The sequence below is a fragment of the Anas platyrhynchos genome, chromosome 1, assembly GCF_047663525.1.
Source record: "Anas platyrhynchos isolate ZD024472 breed Pekin duck chromosome 1, IASCAAS_PekinDuck_T2T, whole genome shotgun sequence".
NCBI lineage: Eukaryota > Metazoa > Chordata > Aves > Anseriformes > Anatidae > Anas > Anas platyrhynchos.
Window position 1 is genome coordinate 12,641,818 of NC_092587.1, and position 27,671 is coordinate 12,669,488.

A 27,671-nucleotide genomic window follows, 5' to 3' on the forward strand; every position below is an offset into this window, starting at 1 on the left:
TGACACGAACAGACCTGCATGGCCAAACCCAGTGGAGATCACTGCATGATCCAAAGAGTACCTCTGCTGCATGTCACATTGGCCTGGATATCATCAGAAGTGTCTAAAAATCTGTACTGCATGCTACATCCATGTCCATTCCTCCTAAAGGAGACAATCCTCTAAGAAAGAAATTTGCGCTGCAAAAATAAGGCCTTTTGACACTAAATAATCCTGACTTTTTTCCTCCACTGCTCAGCCTACAGAAAATAAAGAGCACGATAGCAAGGCTCAGAGGTTTTATTCGGATCAATGACTTTTTAGTTAAATAAAGTACTGAAAGAGATTGCGTACAGTATCCTGGGAGAGTTCTTAAAATAGGCTGCAACTCCTATTGACAAGGTATGAATTCTTATAGAGAAACTGCCATAGTGCTTTTAGTAACATCTTTTCTGAACAAAAGTAGGGACTAGATGACTTCTTGACATCCCTTCCAGTTTTCTTTGATGCTAGGAGTCTTGTTGATATCTCATATTATGCACATTTATTTGGTAAATACTATATTTCAGACTCGGGAAGGAAGGAAAGCCTCTGGAGGATTATGCTTTCAGTTGACAGAAATACAATAGTAGCAAAGAAAGCATATAAAACAGAAAACATTTCAATGTCCAAGGCCAGCAAAGAGCTGGTTTTGTTAGGAGAGGCTTGTAAGAGGAAAGGGAAGTACCCATCATCTTGAAAACTGTATAGCCTCTTTAAAACCCTCTCTCAGATGCGTGCAGCATCGCTATTTTAGTGAGTTGGATCTGCTCAGCTCCCCACAGTGAGGAGGCTGTAGATGCAGACCAAGGCAGGTGTGATCCCACCAAGCAGATGTGCTCTCGTGACACTGATAAATGAGTTTCCTGAGCCCACCCATCTGAGACCCTCGAGCAGCTCTTGGATGCATGTCACCTGGACCAACACTTTTGCCACCACTGGGATCTACGCGCGAGTCAACAGGGCTTGGAGGCATCCTCAGTGCAGCTGCAAAACCTTCCTTCCAAAGGCTGTGGTGCTGCGAATGCTGGGCTGGCGTCACCTCACCGTGCTGCTCACTGAACCATCACACAAAACAAGTGTGTGGCCATGGTGCTGCAGTACCAAGCAAGCTGTACAGCTGCTGCTTGCTCCATGTGCTGCTGCCTACTGTGCATGACCATGGAAAGCAAGTGCTCCCCTATTTAGTGAGGGATTTCTAGCATCCAAAGTCAGCTCTTCTCACTGAGCAGAGCAGAGGCAGAACATCCCAGCAGGAGACAAGGCAGGGAAGGAGATTGGGGTGACACAGGCATCAGTGCCCTGCTTCGCAGCCAGAGAAATAGAGGCAGAGAAGTACCAATGAGGCTAACTGGCTGCAATGCAGTGGGGAAATCAGTGGCAGAAATCTGTAATCAGAGCTGTGAGGACTGCTGCTCTGAATGGACATCCCAGCAAAAACCACCTGTAGGTAAATAGTTCAAAACATCTTCCTGAGAATCCGGAAGATGTGCATGGTCTGTGCAGTGGCAGCCACAGCAGCTTACCTTTCCTTCTTTCCTAGCTTGCTTCATGATAATTCTAAACCTGGTGTGAAACTTTGCTACCAAGATTTGGATAGTCCAATGGCAGATCTCAGTATTTGCACCCTGACCCTCTCTTTTCTCTATGAAAGCAGCCAGTTACATGCAGCAACAGTCTTCTCAGGCCAGCACAACACTGCAAGCTGAAGTGTAGCATGGGTAGCATGTTTCCAGTGATTCCAACATATCAAGTGGTTCAAAAAAACTCTTACGTATACAAGGCACAATAGAGGTTATAAGCACGTTACACTGATTTCAGCAGAAGATGAGCAGCATTTGATACGCCCCATTCAGAATCCATCTCAGAGGTTATTTAATCTGCCAGTGATATCCCTCAGACAGACAGGAACAAATTTGCCTTGATGTGTCTGTCTGTCATCCCAGTAATCTGTGATCCATTGAATATGTCTCTTTCTGAAATGCTCATTTTCCTGCAATTCTGTCTGACTCGATGTTCTTCTTACCTGACAGGTAGGAGATCAAATAATTGAAATCAATGGAGAAAGCACAAGGGACATGACACATGCCAGAGCAATAGAGCTAATCAAGTCTGGTGGCAGGAGAGTGCGACTGTTGTTGAAACGCGGAACAGGCCAGGTCCCTGAATATGGTGGGTTTTCATCTTTACATTTTTCTATTTGCATGCACCTATATAAATCTGCTTTGGTGTTAAGTAGCAGATTGATATATCGTCATGTGCTGGGGCACATTAAGTATGGACTTAAGTACTTACCTAAGTACAGGTGGACTTAAATGTGAATATTTAAGTGCTTTCTTGGCTCAAGACCCTATATATGTACTTCACTGTCCTCAGCTGCCCTCCTGACACAGGCAATGGCTTAGAAGATGTGCATTGGAGGAAGCACTTTGAACTCTTTAGGGGACATCTCTGAGTGTGCTGGGAGTTGCTGATTTGCCTGTAAGCTGTCTTTTCTTTCCTCTATTGGTACTTCTCTGAACATTTTGAATCACAGCAGCTCAGATCTAAACTCAAAGCATTAAAAAGAATGTACTTCCTTGATAACCCCACCCACAGTATTATCTCTGACAGTATACACAGTTGATCATGTAGAAGTTAACTCTGAATAGAAAAGGAGATTTCTCAACATGGTCAGAAAGCAAGATCCATTCTTCTCACATTTTGTTTCTGGGACTTTTCTGGGACTTCAAATATTTCAAACTGTGAGTTACTTAGATAATATAAGATCTTAATGAGATGACAAGAAATAAAAATAAATTACCCAAAGATCATTCAAAGACAAAAAAAAAAAAAAAAAAAAAAATCTTTTTGAATGGAAATCAAGTCTTACAGATCTTACTCTAAAATACAGCATGACATTCATATATTTACATAAGTTCTACGATATCCAAAACTCAGCCTTAAATATCTCAGCAAAAGGCTTGTTTTTTGTTTTTGTAAATGATCATTCCTTAACTTCCTTATCCTAGAACATCCAATTTCCAATGTTCTGTTTGAAGTTCCAACGTAATTTCCTATTAAAATCAGTAATTGCAGTACGTATGAAAATGCAAAGTAATACTTAGGCTTAAATGTAGGTTCAAGTCAGCCTTTGCTATCAACATAAATTCAATACCTCTATTGGAGACGTTAGTCAGTTCCACTGAAAGCCAGTGCTTTGCCAGCTGTCAGTCTATGTAGTAATTGTACCATTTTCCCCTCTGAACTAGAGACAATCCTGTGGCTGAGGCAATACTTGGCAAAGTGTTTGTTGCATTTTTACCAGCTTTCAGGAGTTTCTCAGCTCATCTGATGATAAAGTCAGCCAGTCGTATTTTTTATGAGTGGGAACAAAGCCAGAATAGCTAACAGTGATTATGATAAATTGGTACAAAGATATTTAATATCAATTTTAGCCAATATATAACCCCTCCAGGGAGAACTCCAGCAGAGATTCAGATAACCTCCAAACTTGATTTATAGAGAGAGGTGCAACATTTTTAATGAAAGAGCAAACAAAAGTCCATGACTGACTTAGCAATAGTAATCCTTCTCAAATAGCAAAGGCATGTACCAGCCGTTCTCTCATCCCTCAGAAAATGATTTAATATAATGGGGGTCACAGGAGGCTGTTGAGAGCAAAGAATCCATACCAGATCTGATTACAGTTCAGAGCCTTTCCAAATCTGACTTTCTTAAGATCCCAGTTCCAGATGACTCTTAAACCTAGGCTTATGGCAGATCTTAAAATAAATGTATATGTTTATGCAATGTTATAGATCTGTACCTTATTCCAGAGTCATAAGACATTGTAAATAGATGGAAAAAAATGGGTTTATAGCATTGTTCTGGGAAAACAAATCCCCCAACAGGTATAAAAGAATACAAGCTTTCCCTTTCCCAGAAGTACCCAAGTAGGAAATACAAATAAACCACTACAAATATAGGCACAGCTTGTAGTGATAACAGAAAAAAATGATGTGACTTCACAGGACTGTTTAAAGCTTTGCTCACCATTTGAAAAGTCATTTGGAAGGCTTAGAGGAAAGGCTGTGTCAAAATGCAATGACTGTGATATAAACACTAAGGCACTCTTGGCACTAAGGCACTTGATTTGGTGTTGGGAGTCAGTAGGTCAGGTTGACGGTTGTACTTGATGATCTTGAAGGTTTTTTCCAACCTAGATTGTTTTATTCTATGATTCTGGTTCTATGATTCTGATTCTATGATTCCGTAATATTTGCTACCAGGAAAGAGTTAAACGTTTTCCTAGCTGCACCCCCAGCTTACTGCTCCTTATGAGAGAAGAACTAAGCAACAGTGCTTGAAATCCATGTTTGCCTACTGCACTGAAAAGCAGAAGTGTTCAGAAATCCCTTTGTAGCGTTAACACAACCTACAGAAAGCATAACAGCAGAGGATAACATCCACGTGTCTGCAGTTCTTAATGTGAACATGACACAGGCAGAGAAATGTTAGGACTGTGTCCAGTCTGCAGATAGAATGGAAACAAAATAAGAAGATGAAATTATCTGAGATATTCAAATCCTCCCTATTTAATTTCCAATGCAATGAGAAGTGTTAATAGAACAAAAAGAAGGTGCACATAAAAATCAACAGCACCCTCTTAGGAAGTTGAAAACAGAAGATAACAAATAGAAATGATTAAAACCAAAGGGCATTCCTCAAGAAAGCCAGAACCTCAAAGATTAGTCAGTGCACTGCAAAGAGCATCTGTCAGCATATTGTTGACAGAAAAGATTTTTTTTCCAAATAGTGGGAAACTGAACACAAAGAAGATTGTGACAATAACTCAAGGACAAAGTGGTCCTGAGGACATAAGACAAATTAGTCCAAACTTAGTAGTTCCCTTTTCTTCCTACCAGAACCACACAGCTGAGCTGTAACAAGACTAATTGCAGATTTTACTGAAAGAATCAGCCTTTTTTATTTTTAGCAAGCACATCAGAAATATTCTTATCATCATCAGTGTCCAGTTCTATACCCCTTCAATGGGAAATAAGATTTCATTGAGTATCAAAATGCAAGGCTGCAGGACTGAGCTAGCATCTGGATTGCAATGGTGCAAAAGAGTAGGGAGGAATGCAAACAAAGAGGAGGGGTATCAGGATCCTTTCCTGGTGAAAAATCAGGGCTTCCCAACTCAGCTGTAGTAATGCTGCATTTTGAGTCCTTTCCAACAGCAATGACATTCAGACTCACAGCATTAAGAAGGAAGCTTACCTAGAATAGCTGAAACCAAATGGCCAAAAAATGCCACGTTATTGTCTTTCAGTCTTCTACTTTTTATTTGTGTGATATAATTAATTCTTTTTAAATTCCGGAACCATTGTTCTGTTAGTGCAAAATATGACAGTATGTACTTAAGTACAAGAAATACCACTGTAGGAATGATGATATGATTGGCATCAGTAAAAGCAGTGTTAAGGAAAAGACATCAGTGATAAGAAAGTGATCAGTGAAACAGAAGAATGTGTATTGAAAAGTAGAAAGCATTCAGCAAAGAAACTGAAAGCACCCCTGAGAGGGTGTAAATCTCCTGAATTATGCTTGTTTATACCACCTGGAAATCTGTCCCTATAAGTACATCCCAGGAAAACCTGGATGAGCTGAGGCATTGTTTAAACCTGGGGGAAGGAAAAGAGTGCTGCAAATGCACCATTTACCTCAAGTCTGGCTGCTGATTGTGCTTGGAAAAAAAATCCAGAGATCCGAGAGTCCTTCAGAGAGAGAAGTCCCCACGTAGCCAGAAATCCTATGCTAGCGCACCCTGCTCTATCAGAATATATGTGAAGGAGCAGGGATATGATTAATGTTCTGAAACGGAAGCTGATTTCACAGCAGAGTGCAGCAAAAGAAGCTTAGAAAACAGATGTTTTATCAGCCAGAATCTCAGAACATGTTTGCTGAGGATAAGGGTAGCCAGAGAAACTGGGCTTCCACAGAAGGTGAATTACCGCAGCTCATCCAACCCCAAAGAACAGCAGCATCATGTTTCACAGGAAATAGCCTGCCAGATATGTTCTGCAAAGAAGCAAGATCACTGTGAGAAATTGGATTACTGTGGAAGAAATAGTAGAGGTGCTGCTGGGGATCCCAACCATGTAGCGCGCTTAGTGCCCAGGGAGTCCTGCTGCAGGGAACGCGAGGTCCCGCACACACCACAAGACAAAATGCACAGCCAAAGCTTTATCTCTGAGCACTTCTCAGCCCAGCATTAAATACGACTTGATTAAAACAGCAGACCAAGATTTTTTCTCAAAATGGCTGCTTAATTCCCTGTTTATGCATCTGTCTGAGAGGTTATTGACTTCAGCAGGAGATACTGGGTGCTCACTCTGTGGGAGCCTAATTACAGGCACTGTATTTTACAGGCCTTAGCCACTGCTGTACAAACACCATCAGAAACACATCTATATTGCGCAGCCAAGCATTAGGATGAAGAGGCATCCCTAAAGGCAAAATGTGGGAAAAAAGCGTTCACAAAATCCAAAGATAGCAACATTCAAGTTTAAATAAAACTAACAAATCGCAGCCTCCCCATCCAGCAATGAGCTCTGCAAGAGGCAAGTTAACTCTAATGACAGATCAGCCCCAGGAAGCTGCAGTTTTCTCTGAGAACAACCACTATTTTTCCCTAAATATCAATGGAAGAAGGTCCCTAGGAAAACCTGTGATAATTCACTCTTAGTCTCAGCAATCCTGGCAACTTGCTTCTTCTGGCTTGCTGCTCCTAGCATTTCCTTTTATTACACAAAATTATATTAAAATATGTGAGTCATTAGAAAGATCTCAAAGTAATAAATTTTACAGCCAAATAATTGCAAACAAGGAAAAAAGGTGAAGGACTCTGAGGCATGGTTAGACCTTGAATGGTGACTTGTGGGTGGACTCCATCTCTCTGGCAAGGCACAACCTCCATCCCCAGCCTGCTTCCCTTCTGGTGCTGAAGAGGGAGTAAAAACACTGAACCTGTAAGGAACATCTAGACAAAAGTTTGTTTGGTTCCCTTCCTGCTTTCACAGCAGGACTTTAAAACCATACTTTCTATCAAGTTTGGTAGTTTCCCACTTAGTCTTAAGTTGCCCAACACCTCCTGCAGAAAGCTAGAAGTTTTAGAGACTCCAGCCCATTCACAGCAAGGTTTTTGAAAACCTTTCCATTGCCCTGCCCTGGAAATCTGGGTCTGGCCTTGTTCCTGCTGTTCCTGGAGGACCAGAGTCAGCAAGGTCTGGTGAACAAGATGTCTGTGTCTAATGGCTGGTTGGCACTTCATGGCTCTGCATAGTGGTTGCTCTTCACCTCTCTCTTTCACCTTGTTTGACATTGTTAAAAGATATGTCCTGTTAAAAAGACATGTATCATTGTGTGTTTTCAAGATGTGTTGAGGCTAAATCATGTAGAAAACTCACCCTGCTGGTTTAAGACGTTATTTTGCAGAGCTAGAGTTTAGATTCATTTTTGATTATTTAAGGAAGGACAAGCTGTGTACATAACAAGTAAAGTTCCAGTATACACAAAGTCGTTGCTGGTTAACAAACAAAAAGTACAAGTTATCTAGCAGCAAGCCATTTTTGAAGGGTCTTGAAGAAACTCAGTTCATGTTTGAGCACTATGCCACTGACTAAACCAAAAAAATGTCAGAGTTGTTACCAATGTAAGGATTTTTCATACAAATTGGCACAGTTCTGAAATTTTTAAACCCTTTGCTTTTCATTTAACTCCTTCAAAAAGCACCTCAAGATGTACTCCATAGCCACAGTCCAAGTGACTCTACCTCCTGAATATATATGCATAGTAGTTGAAATTATTCACTAATATTTAGACTTACAGCATGCTTATTTGTCTTCGCTTTACAGAAATACTTCTTTCCTGTTACTTTTAAGCTTTTTACTTGGTTGTTCTAAGCATACTAAGAATTCTCTGCTCTAACAATAGTGAAATATCTTTATGTCACTGGTTCTGTTAATTCTAATGATTGGTCCTAGGCTGTTCCTCCCCTTCCTTTAGGAATGGTACCTTCCAGTCTCTCCATGTGCATGAAAAGTGACAAGCATGGGTCCCCATATTTCTACTTATTGGGCCACCCTAAAGACACGGTTTGTAAACTCTGCATGTATATTATCTTTCTCTAATATGCTTTTGTTTCTCACAATTGTTAATTGAGTCTTTTCCAGCTTTTTCTTACACACTAGTTCTCTAAGTAGTTTCTAAGCATTCAGCTCTCCTCTCATAAAAGATTATCTTAGATATTGAAGCACCCCTGCATTTTACAAAAGTCTTTTAATATACTACATCATTTATAGATAGTTCTTTAAGTTCCAATACTGCTAGTGCAAGAAACACATCAATAAGTCTGCCATATATCTGCTTGTTCTCATTACAAAAATTAATGGTATGAGTATGACATTTCAGGTAGCAAACCTTAAACTACGGAGAGCCAAAGCCATAATTATCCTCTTCCTTATGGTACTTGGCTTCCAAAAATATTAGTGATTTGAAGGTGGAAGTTAGATAATGATCTCAAACCATATTTATATGCAGCCTCTTGAAGAAATAACTAATGTAAAATTGAAGACTATTTGGAGCACTCTGTAATGCAATACACATTTTTTAAACCTGGTGGCTATGCGGAATTTACACATAGCACTTTGCACTTGATTTCAAGCAATTTTCTTCATAAATCAGATCCTACTGCACAGGTTGTTCAGATACATCAAATTTGTAATACATGGTCACAGACCAGAAATGATACCTGGAAAGTAAAGGAAAAGAAAAATGTATTTTTCATATTTTTTATTGATTGCTGTCATCACAGAAAACTCAGAAGTGTTCAGATGAATTCAGTCTCCCTGCTGTTATTGACTTTGCACACTGTAGTGTATTTGCTATAATTATAAGGCAAGTCTCACGCTATTGAAGTAGACAGATTGGAAATAGAAAGGAAGCTATTCCCAAAGGTATTCTCCAGCCTCTGTGCTTTGAGCAGTTCCTCCAGTATAACCCCCATCAGCAAGCTGTGTTTAAGTGACCAATTTTGGGCATGCAAATCAGGATAATCTAATCAATTGCTTGCAGGTGTTTCCAGTTACAGGTTATTTCCAGCTTGTGTCTACAAGGAAGAATTTTTGGAAAGCAGACATGCCCCTGTATTTTGCTAGTGCAGAACTAGACGCATCTAGAGGCCATTTGAAAAACTGCACCAATGTAGTTCAAGAGTTTGTACTGTACACTGGTGTCTTTCCCCACCAGAAACTAGTCTGAGGAACTTCTTCATTACTGTGAGGCCTGTGTAGTGTAAAACTCTGAATTGCACCAGTCCTTGTAGTCATCCTTACCTTACTTCTGCTTTGCCGTCTTAGGCACATAGAGAAAAGTAGGTCAAAGGATCATGAGGATAGAAGTCCAGCCTGGTGGTAGGGCCAGTTTGCAAGTCTCAGTTGTCACACACAGGATGCTCAGTGAGTTGTAGTACCACCACAAGTGTTAGACATTAATAACCATTACTTTCTATGCATTACTTTTATTTTTTTTTTCTCCTGTAGAATAACAGACACAGGAAATAAGTCTTCCTGAAATAAGTAGAAATGCAGATCCTCTATAAATATATCTCAAGTCAGTTTTGCACGGTCACACGGATTATTTATTGGGCAGAAAGTTTTGGGACAGAACTTTTCCCAGCAAACTATATCCATAAATCAAATGTAATTCATTTTGGGTCAACACCAAAACCAAAACACCCGACTGATTTAAAGAAAAAAAAAAAAAAGTAATGTCAAGACAAATAAAAACATCTGTGTTATAAAGTGTATTGCTTTCAGGTGTTTTTAATGGAACAGCTTGGTTAGCCAGGGAGGGATTTTCCTAAAGAGACAGTTTTGCAGGGAGGCTGCAACCAAAATAGTGGCTATTCTACCTTCATAATGAAAGACACATCTATTAGAGCACTGACTGAGGATGTGAATCAAATTTCCTGTTGCAGAACAGATATAACCTTTCTGGCATGTCTTAGGAGAGGTCCTTACCTGGGGTCCCTACCTGGTCCCTACACCTACCTGGGCAGCCTGCTCTGAGGAACCTGCTTTGTCAGGGGGGTTGGACCCGATGATCTATCGAGGTCCCTTCCAACCCCTACAGTTCTGTGATTCTACCATAGCATTATAGGGCAACCTGTTATGAGTCTGCATTTCTCTCACAGAAATTGTTCCATTTTGTATAAATCCTTATTTATTGAAGAAGATCAGTGGGCTTTCCTGAAGTTAGATATAACACAGGAAAGATGCAGATGCTGGAAGGTAGTTTAGAAAGTACACCCAGATCAAGTGACATCTGGCTAAATTCTGTGCTTTCTTGCACCACGGGTTTGGTATCCCTAACTAATGGCAATTGCATTTATATTTGCAAAAATGAATGAACAATTTGGGAGTTTATATTGTGTTTTATTGTTTAGATATAGAAAATCTCCAGCCTTCAGAAATCTCCAGTCATCTGCAAACCAAAATCTTCAAGTTCTTTAGCCCTGATAGTATGTCAGAAGCTTTTATCTTTGTATAATACAAGTCTAAAGCATCTTGGTCTGTGCATTTAAGACAGATAGTCCTACCTGTTCAGAGTACTGATTAGATAATCCAATTCATCCTACTTTTAATACTCACTTTACAAATCTCCAGAGCTGAGGTTAGCTGTTATTCGAAACTTGAACTAGCCCATGTATCATTCATCTGATGTGAGTGTAAAAATCAATAGTCATTTTGGAAAAGTGCCCTTTCCTTCTGCAACCACCTTGATGGAACTGCAAACATTCATTCATATTCATGTTGCATTTCCAATACCACCTTGTTATTTCTAGCAACACCAACTTAATTTCAGGAACCTGTGGTGTGTAAAAAAAAAAAAAAAAAAAAAGTATCAAAATACTGGTTAATAAAATTGGCCTAAAACCATCAGGCAATTTGAATATGAGCTCCCAAAGGTTCTAGCTGTTTTATTGCTATGGGTAAAAACTATTCAAGGACAAAATTGAATATTAAAATTTGTTTTGCAAACACGTCCTTAGTTTTTAATAAATATGTAGCAGCTGGCAGGAAAGTAGAACATCCTTCTGTTAAATAACAGTATATGTGTATATATATGTACAGCAACATTCTATTTTAAAAGATATATAGACCTTTTTCACAGGTATCCCTTGATACAGAAATAGAAAACAGTTTTGAAAGGAGGAAAGACAGATGGGAAGACTTTCTGAGTTTCGTGGCTATGTTTTTTGAGCTTCTAGTGAAACGATGCCATTTCCTGACATTTAAATGCAGAACTACCAAGTCCATTCTATAGTCCTAAATGTTGCTTTTGCAATTACACCTCCAGTGATTTTTGGCCAGTCCAGCTGAGTTCTCTAACTCACACTTCCCCCATCTGTATAATGGGAATAGTAATATTTACTTACCTATCTCATGAGAGTGTTATGGGGATTAATTATTTAATGCTTGAAAACCACTTTAAAGATTAAAATTCCTAGTTGACTACTCAGTATTATTATTAAAGCAAAACCTCACTAATCCACATGCTTTATAATCCACACCAAAATTGGCAGTGTTCCCCCACATCTGAGCAAAGATTTAATAATAAGGGTGTTGAGCAAGTTCTCTTATTACTAAGGCTTAATTATTATAACACAATATACTGGAGTAGCTTTACTAATGTGGTGTAAAGTGTAGCTAATTACAGCTAAACTACAGTAGCTAAAACAGATGAACAAACATTATCCTTGGCTTTGTTCATGTAAACTGGCAGTCAGACTTACCAGCCAAAGCAGGGGAAAGTCCCACTCACAAATCTTTTTCTAAGAATTATTTTTGTTCTTTCCTGTATTTCTGTTCAGTTTATTATACTGGATATAAGCACACAAAATAAAAGGCCTAAAAGAATACAACCATCTCACCCAGTCTCCACTGCATCAGTTTTTCCTTTCTTCTTGTAACTAGAGAAATAGGAAAAACTGGAATTCAGTGATACTTACTGTGTCTTTGTAATTTGCTGTAGGACTCAGTCCAGTCTTCTGCAGTTGCAGCATATCAAGAGACAAAATCCCTTTCCTGTTGTGCATGTCTCAGTCCCTCTCATTTCCACGTTCACATTGGGAACAGCACTCCATGGTGCTGTTAATCAGTTAGCTTCCTGATGTCTCTGTGATAGTATCTTTACAATATAGAGTTCCATATGGACAGGGAAAGTGTGAAGACACAAGTAGTTATTCCTGTTGCATGGCCCGATGATTCTTATAGCAAAGGTCATGCAGTAAAACCCATTCCACATTTCTTCCATGCAGCCAGTTTTCTGTAATGGCATGTATTTCCCCATAAGAGCAGAGCTGCTGATCTGTATTTTGACATGAAGAGTGATTTGGAGGGGTCAAACTTCAGACTCAACTGGAGGGATGCCAGAAATGTTGTGCACCCACCTCTGGCTTAAAATACACATGAACATTTTATCTTTGCGTATCCCAATAGCCTCTGTCTCTAAAAACATCTACTGTACTTGGGATACAATGACTTTGAATTCATTTAAGTGACTTTTTAAATGATCTGTGGTTATCCAGGTGTAAAAGGTCTTGCTTTTTAGCTCACTTAAAAGAAGCCATAAAGAGCAGTCAGCTCTTTTAGAGACAGCAGCACACCTATGAAAGTATGAGTTATATAAAATACAACAAGCAGACAAGGTGTTTTGCAAAATCCTTGCCAGAGGCCTGATGCTATGATACTTAAGTCTAGATGAAACTAGCAGATCTTCTTTTGGCTCTAGTCATTAGCACCTAAAATTTGATGAGTCTAAATAGTCATATAGAGCGTGACATAAAAAATATCATTCCAACCATTAGAGAGTAGAAGGCAAGATTCTGTAGAGGGCATTGGTTGCACTTGGCTCTGCCTCTGCCTTCTGTGACATGTCTCACTCCACCATCCCGTGGTGCAGTTCCCAGCTGGTGATTTGTGGCCCTACACCAGGGAGAGGCTAGGGGAGCTCATGGAGGTTGCCAGATTTCTTTTATCTTGTTATTCTTTGCCTGGAAACAATCCGTCTGAAGCTGGAATGCATTTTTTTTACTTTGATAGTATGTGGTAACTCACTTTCCAACCCATGTTTAACAAACGTGACCATAGAACATGTTATATTTCGTTTAGCTACAGAAACGCGTATGCAACCCAGAATTTTAAACATCTGGGTTCATTCTAACAATGTGTACTTTGTGTTTGCTCATTAGGAGCTGAACATTACAATATTGCATTCACTTACTCATGTACTTCCATCTCATTAGACAGTTTTTAGAGTAAATTGTCTCAGCGTCCAAAAGATGTCAGATACAACGATAGCCCCAACAGCAAGACTGGTCCCAGGGGCTGCCCTTTCAGTGCCCAGTAGCCTCAAGTCTGAAAAGGGGTTGCTAAAGATAGAATAAACTAATTCAAAAGCTTCTAACCTTAGCAGGACGGGAATATTTATTCATGAACCTTGTAAATAAGGATGCAGTTGAACCAAGTTATGTGTTTTGCTTAAGATCCTGCTGAGATCTTAAGTGAGAACTGCCAACACAGCACCTGCCAGGAACAGCTTTCTAGGGGGTATTTGATAAACAGTCAAAATGCTCTGAATTCCTTACTTACGAACTAAATTTTATGTATCATGTAGATACCTTTAATAATGACAGCTATTTATTGACCACACAAGATGTGATGCCAACTGGTAACTCCCATTTTAGCTCTGATAATTAATAATTTTAATATTTAAGTTTAATTAAGTGTGTAATATCGAGCTCTTAAATTATTCAGACTTTACGGAATGTTTTTCATTAATACCGCACATTCTATTAACATATTTATGAACACCTTTTATGACTTAATGTGGCTTAATTCTATTAATAAAAACTAATTTAAAAGTCATTATCTTTTTTAATTATACAGTAACTTGTAATGCAGATTCTTCCTGCTCCACTGTGGCTCTGGAAGAAAACTGCCGAGGTTTCTGCAGCTTCTGTACTGCTGCCTGACTATGCAGAAAATGTAAAATTTTCTTTACTGAAGGGATGAGGGGCTATTGCCAGAGTAGCTTTGTTCTGATAGATATGTGAGATGCTCAGCACTTCAAAAAGTGGACCAAACAGACTGAAGGACCTAGTGAATGATAATATGTGTTTAGAGTAACATCATTCAAGAGTAGTGTTTAGGTTGTCCATAGACTTAGCACCAACACAGCAGTGAGGATCTTGCTGCATAGGATACAAGCACAGACTGTAGCTTTTCATCTCAGCTGTTGACAATATTAGTGAGTAATCCTGAAACACTTACACAGATACATTAACTTAATTCAAGGAAAAAGACAAATTTACCAAGTTCACTCAGATTAGTGATCATGCTCATTTGTTTAAATATTTAATGGATAGGACTATCTACTAGATTCATATCTATTGAATCGACTAAAAAGGGTCTTGGAACGACTGATAAACTGTGTACTTGTAATCATCTGGCCTTAAGGTTCACAGACAGAAGACTTTTACAGTAAATTAGTAAATCGATTTACTAAATTAATTTACCTGTTCCAGGTCTGAAATATAAACAGATTGTATACCATGCCTTTTCTTTTTTTCCACCTCCTATTCCATGGCAGGTTTAGATAGTTGTTTTCTGCATAGAAAATTTACTTTTTTTATACTTGCTATTGTAAGAACAGTATTAAAATCATCTTTGTTCATCAAGTTCTGACTGATGCTGTAGACAGCCAAATGAGGCAGAGCTTAGGCACGTCACAGTGAATTGCTTATGGATGTGATTTATATTTAAAAGGTGAGCAATAGCAGGGCAGTCAAGTTAGATGCAACACCATGGGTTCATCCAAGCCCAAGATACAACACAGTCCACTTGCTCCCCAGGATTCTCATACCCTGACTGCTTCTGAATTCTTTGGTTATCTCCTGTATTAGCCTGAAAATTCTCAGGCCACTCACACTTGTTAAAATTGGCCTGATATGGGGAGATGGGTCTAAATCTCTGAGGCACTCCACTCAGCTTTGATCAGCAGCCCCAAAAAGGTTTCCCAGAAGGAGCTCCTCAGCACTGGTTATGTACATGTTCAACAGAAGAGCAGACATCCGCTTCCAGAGGTCTTCAGAGACACCTCCCTTTGTCTCTGACTCTGTAAGGCAATTAAATGATTATCTCAAGTGATTAGGCTGGTAAAATACTGCTGAAGCGGTGTCATAATTAAACAGCTAACTCAGGGAAAGGTATTTACTGAGGATGCACTCGTTATAGACTAGGGTCTGAAGAGTAAGAATAGGAACTCTTCTAGCCAGATAAATCACTTCCCATGTTTCTTTGTTAACCACCTTTAAAGTAAACATGTTACCTAAAAAACTGAAAACAGCTTTCATCCATAGCACTTCATTGGGTTCATGAAATACAAATCAATGCATATGCTGACTTTCATGTTTCAAGAAAACATTCAGTATTTTTCTAAAGGATTTGTTCAAACTCTCCCTTGCAATGTGCAGTTTTGCCCTCCCTTCACTATGTCTAAGTTTTCCTTTTCTCTCTGTTCCCTTAGTTCCAAAACAAGCAATATCATCTCTTGAACTTCTGTAAGTTTGGTCTTCCAAGTGTAACTAACAATCTGTTCTTTCTGAAGTGTGTTTCAATAATTCTCAAATTAGATTTCTGAACATGAAAGCACTTATCTGAAAATACTCGGTGCACAGTAAAAAAAATGGTGATTAAAGAGAATTTTACCTGAGCTGAGATCATTCAAAGTCTCATCAGATGGCCCTTACAAGGACTCTATGAACACCATCTCTGCTGTAAAAATATTTGAGGCAACTTCCATTTAATATCTAGATAAAGGATAAAATGAAAAACGGATACAATGAACCCAAAGGAACTGAATTATTGCTCATCAGTAATAATTAGTAACATGAAAAGAAGTAGGGCAACAGAGGAGGATTGCACTGGAAAGGGAATAAAGCAAGAAGCAGAGCTCTGCTTCCTGGTGTTGGAATAGGTCAATGGCTGATTTTTCTGAATTTTCTGCATATAAAATTAAATGTTTGAAGTTTGTAGAGGAGATAAAAGTATCCCTCACTTACCTCACATTTACAGCCACAGCTCCTCAGTTTCTGGGGACATCTGCAGAAGCCATGCTACCAGTAACTCCCATGAGTAGTAGTGCCCTATCTTCCAGTATTATTAGATCAGCGATGAAGAGAAAAATGCACATCTTTGATAAAAGAGAGACTAGATTTGGCACTGTTTCTTGTTCCAACATTAGCCTTTTCCTGATGAATCATCCTACTTTTGAGAAAAGCTGAAGCACAGAATTCAGAAATAAAACATGCAGGGACTCAGATGCACGTTCATTTTCGTGTGATCTTTAATGCCTTTATATAATTCACTCTAGTTACCCTGTCCATCCATTCTCAACCTTTGCAAAATACAATGTGTGAAGTCAAAATAACAAATTACTAGAAAGCAGGAAAAGTCCACTCACATTTATAAGCTACTACAAAGAGTCACCAGGATATCACTGAGCACAAACAAGAGAGCAGTATAAAGAGTATGGTTAGACCAAGATTTCAAGAAATGTGATTAGGTTTTCATTGCATCAGAAACAAGACCCCAAGATATCAAACAGATCAATTAACTGCATTTGCAGGAAAGGAGAAGTAGTTTGTATGCCAAAATAACTAAGTACAATCTAGATTTATTTTTGTAAAGGTAAATGGTATGCCATTTTCAGACAGAATCAAGGCATGGCATCCACAGCAAGCTGCTAAAAAAGCATAAGGGCAACACTAAGAACGAAAGGGCTAGCCCACCTGGACACGGTGACTAGACAGTGCACAGCAGAACGTGCATAAATCATGGTGATGTTTATTTCCAGACCTGTAGGTTTGGGTGTGGATAACAGCAGTGGAAGAAGCGTGGATTTCTCTCTTTTAAGCCAAGCAAAGGGTAATTAGTGAGAAAACATTTGCATAACACTAGTGAATAATTAACAAGAAGTGAGAGTTTATAGTAGGAAGTCAGGAGGATGCAGTGCCCACTGCCACACACTCTCCAAGAGAGTTTGGGACACAGGGAGGGGAATGCATGACGTACTGCACCAGGGCAGCTGGACAGAGGTATCAAGAACATTTCTGACAATCCAAACCTCAGCGAATCATTCATTTCTGGAGACAAAGGATGCACTATGTCTGGACTGAGGAAGCTATGGGATGAAAGATTAAAGAATCTTTAAATATTCTGAAATATCCCTCCTTAGAGAGTGTTGAGGGAAAGCTGCAGGAGGCCAGTGTAATCAGGAACATCACAAGCACGTTAAGCTATAATGAGAAAGAGCCAAATTCATTCCTGGTGTAATACTGCCAGCATTAGTGGATACTCACCAGGGGACAATTTGTCCCATTTTTGTTATTAGCAGCATCTGTAAGAACTGTTTGCCATCTTCTGGCAGTACATAATTTCAGACAAAAAGTAGGAAAAAAAATGCACCATATTTTTAATGTAATCAAAAACTCTTTGATTCCCTAGGAACATAATTCTGGAACGAGGTGAAAACAGCTGCTTAGACATTTCAGGAAACGTTTCATAATAAAGAAAGTGTTCATAGCTTTAAAATATTGTTCATTACTCACATACTTCCGAAATAAAAATGGCATTGAAATTTTATTGTAGTTAAGTAACAATGTGATGTCATTTCCATTCTTAACATTACTATTAAATATTGAAAAAATTAATACTTCTATCTTATACTTAATTTTATGTGATGAAAAATCACACATTCTTGATAAACTCCCAAGCAATTATTTAAAATATTTTGATACAAAAGGAGAACCGAGCAGCAAATCTGAAGTCTTGTCTCTCTTGACCTGAGATTTAAGTAGAGCAGCTAAGCAGAGCATGAACAGATTTGACACAATCTTAGAAGGGCAACCTGTAATGAAAACGCAGGTATTACAGAAAATTAAATAAACTTATTAGTAGGCTGAGCTCTTTCCTCTGACTAGGTACCTAGGCAAAGCTCAGAAGTAGGACAGGCATAAATCTCTTCTCGATTAGCAATAAGGCTAGGCTTTTGCTGGTGGTTCAGATGCATCCATCAGCAAGCACTGGATCCAGAGAAAGAACAAAGCTTTATTTAAGAGAGGAGCATGTAGATATGTGAGTAATATCTTCATTTCCAGACCTCTGAAAGCACATAAGCTGACGCAGCAAAGCAAACAACTCGTGTGTGTGTCAGGTCTACCTCAAATAACAACAAAAAACATCTTTAGACAGAAAACTTCTAGTTGTGATGCTTTCCCCTTGTCACTGTTCATCCCAAATGGCTCTGATCATCTCTCATCCTCCTACACACTGAAGGGTGTCTGTGTGTCTGTGCAGTCTCTTACTCAGTTAGCAATTTGCTCCTTGCCTGGGAGTTATGTGAAAGAGGTCGTAGGTGAGTCATTCTAGCACATTCCATAGAAGTGCTGCCAACCTGCATGCCAGTCGCTCTTGGAAACTAAAAGCCGCCCAGAAAGCACCTACTAAATTACTCCAAATCAAATGCCGTCACAATGACAGATGATAGTGCTGCCCCCAGGTCATTTATCTTGTCTAAACTGGTAGGTCAAGGGAGATTTTCTCCCTTCAGAGAAGGGAGGAAAGCATCTATTAGCCTTCAGTGAGATGTGTATCTTCAGAAAATCATTTCTCCCACAGTAAGTATGATATCCATAGTGACAAAGTAAAATACAAATTTAAAACTACATCAACCCTAAATCTCTCCTGTAGGTTCAGATGAATGTGATATCCTTCACTTCTGCTTATAAGCTGTTTGGGCATTAGTAGTTCAAGCTCTATTAAACAAATGCAATCTTCAATTCCTCCCAGAACTGAAGAGGGGAAAAAAAAAAATTAAAATTATTGCTCTGTCTCTGGTTGAGTATGTTTGCAAAATATTTTGAGATACTTTGGGATAACAGAAACTGAAAGTAGGTTATGTTTGCACTTAACACCACAGGTTTTATGTAAAGCTTAAAAAATAGGACAAAACATCATCTTTTCAGATGTATTAAGATTTTTTTTCCAAAGTGTAGTTATGCCCTCAGAATAAGCCTAAAAAGAAATCATTAGTTCAGTTGCTCAAAGGATAAAATTTGGTGTTTTTCACGTTTATGCTTGTCATGGAAAAGCAATCGTTTCAGTGCAGGTTGAACAAGTCCAAATGAACCTTTATGGCTCAAACAAAGCTCTTAAAAATGTTTTTTCTTTTGAGCAACAAATTACTTGTATTACTGTGCTTTGCTCCACCATAATAGTTTTGCTGTTTTCCTATAATTTTCAAATATTAGAGAACAGTCAATTACAATACCCTATCATCAGCATTGTACTCACTAGCCAGGGACATCTTGCAACCATAACTTGTTGACATGAACATCTACCAAAGATGAGGATGACTTTTAGCCTAATTTCCTTTTATTTAAAACAAAAAGTGGATTAGATTGTGTTTTTGCTGTCTTGGGCTGACAGCACTTGAAGCTTAGAGAAAGTCACTTCAAGTTCTTGCTTGCAAGTACCATATTGCTGGAGAATAGGAGTGGCAGTTTTACTTCATGGCAGATGTTCCCTCAGCCACTGGAAATAGAGCATATATGGGTGCCTGCCCAAGGATGATGCCAAACTCAGTATATCAAACTGCAGCCAGTGTCTCACCTGGGACCAGGACAGCCAAATTTCCCTTTAAGCTATGGCTGCAGGACTTCTTGCTTAGTTGGTTATGTTTTCGATTTTGTTAGGGTTTTCTAGGAGACAGCCAAAAATCTGATAATGCCTATAATATGGCAAGTTCTAGCTTATAGATAACTACATACACATATTATTACATGTAACAAATATGTACCTGTTGACTCACTGTTGCTGAGGTAGGTTCTAACTCACTATAGTTTCTCACTGCAACAGCTGATGATTCTTCCATCCCCTCCAAAAATGAATACTGAAAACAATAAATAAATGCAATTGTCTTGAAGTACAGTCCATTAATGAATCAGGGTAGGATTTCCCACAGCTATCCCATCTCCAGGGAATAAAACAGCAGGCTGCTTACCCCCAACTCGCTTTCCTCTGAGTGGCCATAAGTAATAGGTACAACATTGTCCTTTGTGCCCCAAAGGAGAAGCAAGGAGTGTTTGCAGCCCTGCTTTTGAAGTGCCCTCCTCCTGCCTGAGTGAGAACCAGATGATTTCCGCACAGTGGCACATTTTGTGCAGAAGTACACTCCTTACCCAAGAGCATCTTGCTGCTCCAGACCATTTGATGTCTCTACTTATGTGCAGCTGATGTTTCCCAAAGTAACGAGATATTTCTGTAACTTCAGATGCTCTCAGGGCCTTGCACGAGACCCGATAATGGCCCTCTGCTCTTCACTACCCCTCAGTGAAAAATATCATCTTTGTGACTAGCAGGAAAGAAAGACTGTACTTAAGTCAAAAATGCTGGCCAGACCAATGCTCATCCCCACCTGTACCCTGGGGAGGTGTGCGATGGAGTGTGGCACTGCTGTAAAAAGCACAGACTGAGCTGAGCTTGTTTCCTTTTTCTTCATTCATGCTGCTCACGTACCGATGACTTAACGGGAGAAAAATCACCCGGGGCAGTTTGCGGTATGGCAGAGTGCGGGGTCTCTGTGCGCCCGTCTCTCTCTGAAGTAGAGGTTAACACAGGCTAACGTAATCTGCAGGGAAGCAGTGTAAATTAGCTTGTCCCGAGCTCCACGCTGCTGCAGATGGATTAATTTGCTAAGAGCCAAGGTGGTTTGTTCAGCGCCGGCGCAGGCACCTCGCTGGTGCACAGTGGCAGGTTCCCACTGCGTTGCCTAGTCCCACGCTACCTGTAAAGAAACTGGGCAAAGGGACAGGGGCCCCATGAAGGATCACTGTTTTGAGGGATAACCAAAGCAGAATCTCCTGGATTTCAGATCTAAGAAAAGCCCAGGTGGGTCTGCTCCTCTCGCCACCGCAGCCTGCAGAATTACAGAATTAAAGAACCAGCCTGGAGAAGCAAATGCTTTTTGTAGGCAAGCTCATAAGAGCTGATAACTCTACATGCATGAGCCTCCCTTTTATTTTTTCTTGCTCAGTGCCAAGCAGGGAGCAGATGGTACATTAGTCAGCCTTAACTGGAGGGTAAGAAAGTGTGATTTAAAAAAAAAAAAAAAAAATCATTTGAGACCCTCAGCCCATTTAGATTCCAAGCTCAAAGTTTATTTGTCTTACACAGAACTTGTACTTTTTCCCCTCTCAAATGCTAATCCTCTCCACGCATATGCTCATTATGCAAAAGCATATGACAAACACCATCTGGGAAAATAAATAGCTCCTCAGCTAACTGCACTGCTCCCTCCCCTTACGTCACCCACCTCACTATTGTCTCTCCTATTTTTATCCGCAAAACAGCAATCACTCAATCAAGCTATTAACTTAAATGTGCTGTCTCAGTCAAACAAGCTGCAGAGCCCAGATTGGGCAGTAAATCCCATTCCATTTTTCAAGATGATGTGCATCTTTATGATAATTTGAAAGTAGCCGTAGCACTGAGAAAAGTAAACGCGGCATTTAAAGGACAGTTGGCATCACTGAGAGATGCTAGTCCTGACCCACAGAAGCCCAGGCTTGTTTTCCAGCTAGAAGGTTACATTTTCTCCCCCAAGAAATATGCAGCTCTTGCCACAGGTTCCACCTCGTTTCCATGGATCCCTGAGACAGTCCTTCATCTCTGACAGATTATTGCTCATACTGTTCAGAGCCAGGCAATGGTGCTAAATAGGGAATGACATTAGCCAAGTTCAGTGATTTCTCTAACCTCAGTGTAGACGGGTAAGAATAGGAGCTGTGCTGTCATTAGTCATGATGGATTTGTAGTCTGCCTGAATGTTAATCAAAAGCAATGAGGATCAGATATGCAAAAGAAAGACATTTGGGGACACCATCTCAGAATATTGTGTTTTGTACCAGTGTGTTAGGAAAATCATCATGATTCAGCAAAGGAGATGTCTCTTTGGCTAAATTAAACGGAATGTGCACAGCCTGACCATATTGTGTTGAGGCTAAGTAACCAGGAGAAATTCAAAATGCACAGCCAAGAGACTTAGCGGCTGACGCTGTGATATAAAGGCAGAGCTCTGTAAGTACCCTGTAAGAATTGTGGGGCCATAAACACTGCAATATTATATCTGTTTAGAAAAAATATGAGACAGAATTCAATGATGACCTTATCTGGGCTACAAATTCTTGTCAATTATTATATGCTTGTAGGGACATGTTTAATAGATGGCAGAAAGTCCTTCTCATTTGTCCTCAGAGACAGCGCTGATATTGCCCAGCTAAGAAATCCATTATACAGCTACAAAAGAGGCAATTTGATTTCATGAGCACGTGTCTTTATTATTTTAAGAATAATTTAACATAGGAGGAGAAAAAGAGAACCTGTATGAAAAAAGACCGAGGTTTCCAGCATGTGCAGTTACCAGCCCTGAGGTTTTTTCTTCTCCCGACTCTTTTATTTTTATTTATTTGGCTGGGGGTGGATTGTGTTTTGTTGTTTTTTTTCCTCCCCACTGACTTCACCGGGAGTTTCACTTCGCCTAAAAGACCGAGGAATTTAATTCGCGTGCGTGGTTCGGGTGTTGATGTTGCTAAAAATGTGTATGTGTATGAAATACGTGCTCTGCCTTGCTGCACACACCCTTAACTCCCTTCTCTTTGCTGTCACAACAGACGAACCAAACTCCTGGAGTGCTCCCTCTGCCACCTCCCCAGGTCTGCCGGAAGTAGCTCTTTCCCTCGACGACATAATCTCACCATTATCTTCATCACACATAGCCCCACCCTCTGACCCTTCTCACCAGATAAGCCCAGAACCAACATGGGATATCAAGAGGGAACACGACGTAAGGAAACCAAAGGAGCTTTCGGTGAACGGTCACAAAAAGAAAAGGTTAGGAGAACAAAGAGAAAGGTCAGCAAGTCCTAAAAAGGTAGACAGGTCAAAGCACGAAGAGGCTTCTTGGAAAGGATATTCGGAAGGCAAAAATAAGACCACTGATGGTGGCAGGCACACCTCAGAAAGCAAAGTGGTGGGACACAGTGTTATGATCGAGGCTGGCGTGAGAGAGCACGTGTGTGCTGGAACCACTGACGAACAGTTTGGGAGGCTGAAGAAGCCGGAAAGCAAGAGGGGAGGATCTCTTAGCAAAAAAGAAGATCACAAATCCACAAATACCAGTGAGAAGAAGTCAGCTGCAGCACCCGACCACATCAGGCTTGATACAGGTGCTACCAAGACGTACAGCAGCAATCGCTGCAGCTCGCCTGGAAGCGATATGGACCACAGCCAGAGGGACCCTGACGGGAAACCCAGCGAGTTCCCCAGGAAGGGACATCTCCACTCCATTAGCACTCGCAGCACCAACACCACAGTTCGAAAGGCAACGGTCTCCCCAGGGCCATGGAAAATCCCTGGCTCGGATAAGCTACCTAGTGTCCTGAAGTCTGGTACTTCTGCCATGAGCAGATAAACACGGGACTGTTGCCCTCTAACTGTCTCAAATCGACGCAGAACATTCTTCTTAGTTTTTGTCTCACATTGATTTATTTTAATTTATTTTAACTATCACGCATTATACACAAAGCATTGAGGAATGAAAACATTAGTGTGTAATTCCATGACAATGTGCACAGTATCTAATAAGTTCAAAAGCATATAGTCAACACGGAGATTTAAAACCGACCCTAAAGTCCCAGTTCCATTTTAGGGACTTTGGCAGCTATGGAAGAAACCAAAACAATATGAAGGACAGTACATCAGAGAAAGGGTAGTGCAGTGTAGCTTTAGCATTTTTTCCACTGCATGAAGGACTTGGATTTCATTCAAACTTTATATCAAGAAACTGGAACAAGTTAGAGCAATCGCAAACTGGAACATCGCCTTAAATAAAACTGCACGGAGCAAGCTGAAACTGAGAGAGGATCTTTTCATGGAGCTAAAATGTTGTAAATAAATCGTTCTCGACATATCTAGACAGGGGTTAAAGGGTTTCTTTGAAGCATTCAGAACTGTATGCCCATGACACATCTCCACTGTTACCACTTTGGGATAGTCCACGTGATACCCTGTAGCATAGTTCACTGGGCGCTACGGGAGGAGTTGGGAATCTAGTGGATTAGTTTCTGTGATACCATTTCTACTGCCATTTTTGTGAACAAACCATATTTCTGTACATTGGAAAGGAGTTAGGGTGGAGTTGTATTTGCAAAAATTATTTTCCAAAGCAATTTACTACAGGTTCCCCAAATCCTGCAAGGTAACACTCAAGCCAATTGGCCAGGCTCAGAACTTCAGACATCCACAAGGCCCTTGCAATGAAAGGAAGATTGCTACAGAGAAAAAGCTGCAGTTTCCTTAAGGAAAGGCCTTTCCCTCCTTCAGAAAATGATAGCTTCTCTTATCAACAGTGCTATGTTTCATACCCACTTGCATTTAGTTAGGATGCTCTCACCTTCCATCCCCTATGTTTGGCAGAGCAGGTGCCTTTAAGGCACACGTTAACAATAGTTAGACTGAAATTCCGTCTTTGATGTCTTCGTTCAGTAAATTCAATATATATTTCCATTTTTAAAAATGGTTTCCATATTATCATTTCTTCCCTACCTCCATTTTTTTTTTTTTTAACATTTTTTGCTTATCTGTTTTGAATTTCAAGCCTTAAGTGCCAGGTAAACATTCCAGTCTGCCTTCACAGGAAATAAGCCCAAGTTCAGTCAATCGGTCACTATCTTGTTTAAAAAAAAGATGTTGTGTGTATGTATAAATGTGCACATGCTTATTTGTCTGTCAAAATTAAAACAAAATCCTGGGCAATAATACATTGGTAATTCTAAAAATAAAAAATAAAAAAATACTGTCAAAAAAACATATTTTAAAACTATTATTCTCTAGCAATCTTAGTTCCTTACATGCTCTGCTGAAAAATTAGATTGAGATTGGCTTTGTTCCAAGAAATTAGCACATTACTGTACATCCCAAACATTGCACTGGACTGAGAAATTTACAGGCATGTTTCCTCCTGTCCAATTATTTGAAAAGCCTCAAGTAAAGGATTTTGCAGCTTTCAAACAACTTTTTTTTTTATATATAGAAAACAGAAAGTCCATCTATAGTTTCTAAAAAAGCACAAGTCCATGTAGCTGTTTATAAAACTCTTATTTAATGGAAAAAAAATAATAAAAGAAATAAAAAAATCTTTATCCCCTGAACTAGAATCCAATATAATTTGCCATTAATTTATTGAATCTGATTTTGGACAATGCTTCTGTAGTGTAGATGCACGTCCCAGTATCTTATTTTTATGTATAAAGAAAGCAAACAATGAAATCTGAAAAACAGTTGAGATTATGCTTGCATAAACTCTAATTTGCACAGTTCACAGCTACTCCTTGTGCAGTAATTGCTTTATGCGGCTGTAATCGATAACCTGTGAAGACAGCACATCATCTAAACCCCATTCCAAATAATATTTCTGTGTAGTGTTAGCTGTGAATTTACCCTGTACAGCTCTATCTCTATAAATATAATTCCATGTATTAATAGTCACAGAAAGGCTGTAAGTGAGCAACTATTTTTATGAAACGCACCACTATGGATAAATTAACTTTTACAGAAATCTTGTTTACTGTATGATATTCTAAACCACTGTCAAATAAAATATATATCCAAAAATCTTTTTTTTTTTTCAATTGTACATAGTCTGTGTGAATTTTGAGTGACATGCTTCAGTGTTACACCAAGAAACAATCATTTGCATGCATATGAGTAGAATTAATGAACTACTACATTACAGATATGGGAACGCTCTGTTTTTATTTAATGAATTTATTTAATTAATGAATTTGCATGTAGGCAATCAAACAAGTTCTGTATAGACACTTTAAGGTGTAGGAGGGTACACAGGTGCAGGAAAATGTCTCCTCTGGTTGAGAACTGAACTCTTATTTTCCTTCCAGCCCCGGGAAGCACAGGAACAGGGTGGTCAGGCTCCCAGCATCCACAGAGATACATCGTGGGTATATACAATGCATGCAAAAGGAATTTGGCAGCTCTAACTAGCCCTAGAAACTGTTTGCAAGCTGGGCGAAGGGGGCATAATTTGATTTCCAGTTTACTTCACAGAAACAATGTCTCAGAAAGCATCATAAGGATGTCAAAAGAATGGTAACGAGACAGCCTGTTCTGGGGCCTAATCCATCTCTGGTTGAGCAGAACAGAAAAATGCTCCTTACCTTTGGTTAGGCAAAATAAATCATCAGCTTACAGACTATAGGCACAGTAAGCTGTGCTCCGAGAAAATACCAATATTTTTCACACAAATATAGCGTTTTTTTAAATAAGTATTTCCATTTTCCTTAAACTAAATTTTTGTTTAAAAAAATAGTAATTTGCCTTCATCCACAGAGTCCTTTTCTGAAGAGCCTCATTTTTCAGAAGATTAATGTTTCACATAAAGAAATTCAACCAGCTGAACTAATAACGTCATTTTTCATTACAATAAACACGTAACAAATTTGAAGCACCTTTTAATACTCCAAAAATTGTTGCTGCTCCTTAGATAGCTACCATTTCCATGGCCAGAACTGTGAGTATGGGCCTGCATCAGGCCCAGCGGTGTCACGGGGAAGCATGCTGAACTCATGTAGGCTCATCAGTGTGTTCCTCTGCCCAGTCTAGGGGCAGTTAATTTTCCTGTTCATTTCATCTCCTTTAAACAACACTGGCATAGTAGCATAGTATTCGCGTGGTATTGCTATTCTTGTGACTGCTTTTTATTTAATTTTTCATATCTATGCAGTAACACAGGAAAGTGGATATTTGTTTTGATGCCGCTTTGCTGCCCCAGGCCCCGTTGCATCCTCGCTGGCTGGCATGCGATCAGCAGCACACAGCTGGGGAGGAGTTTGGGTGAAACCTCACAGGCAGGGGTTGGTGCAGCCCTTCTCTCAAACAGCAGCAAAGGTTGTCCATGGAACTAGTCAGACCATCACTGGACACATTTTTTTCCTGAGTGTTGCATTTCTCTCCAGCCAAATACCATGTGTCTTTTCCAGGATAAATGTCAGTGGCTCCTAGAGCCTCCTCTAATCCCAGTTTCTAATTTTGCCTGTCCTTTCACTCATTCCAGGTCTAGGGAGGAAGGGAGGAAAGTAAAACCGGGTTTCTCATTATTCAAAATTGAACTTTTTCATCCATATCAACCACCTCTGGCAAGCTGATAGTGTTTTATTACTCTTTATTGAAGAATCAAAGTATATATGAGGTTTGGGCCAGGCCCACGCTTGGTGCTGAGCAGCTGAGCAGCAGAGCAGAACAGAAAAGCCCCTTACTCCAGAAAGATCTTCACTGAGTGCTACAAGAATCAAATGAAGGTGACATGGGGGAATGCAGTGAGACAAAAGCGGTCTGCCAGGAGCCGGCTCCCCAGCCTTGGGATATGCTGCACCCTTCTCTGTCAACACAAGCCTGCCAGGAAGAATGGGT

At 39.7% G+C, this 27,671-nt stretch overlaps 1 protein-coding gene across 16 annotated transcripts in view; it reads left to right on the forward strand.

The window, feature by feature from the left end:
- Nucleotides 1-25,859, forward strand: part of MAGI2 (membrane associated guanylate kinase, WW and PDZ domain containing 2) — a 757,092-nt gene extending 731,233 nt beyond the window's left edge. For 11 of the 16 annotated variants that reach the window (XM_072028805.1, XM_072029055.1, XM_072028727.1 and 8 more), the window contains 2 exons: nucleotides 2,052-2,190; nucleotides 22,859-25,859. In XM_072028805.1, the coding sequence (XP_071884906.1) occupies nucleotides 2,052-2,190; nucleotides 22,859-23,658 (939 nt within the window). In that variant the 3' untranslated portion in view covers nucleotides 23,659-25,859. Of the gene's footprint in view, nucleotides 1-2,051; nucleotides 2,191-8,048; nucleotides 8,160-22,858 lie in introns of all 16 variants that reach the window. The other 5 variants (XM_072029077.1, XM_072029125.1, XM_072029200.1 and 2 more) reach the window with 3 other exon arrangements.
- Nucleotides 25,860-27,671: the final 1,812 nt, after the last annotated feature.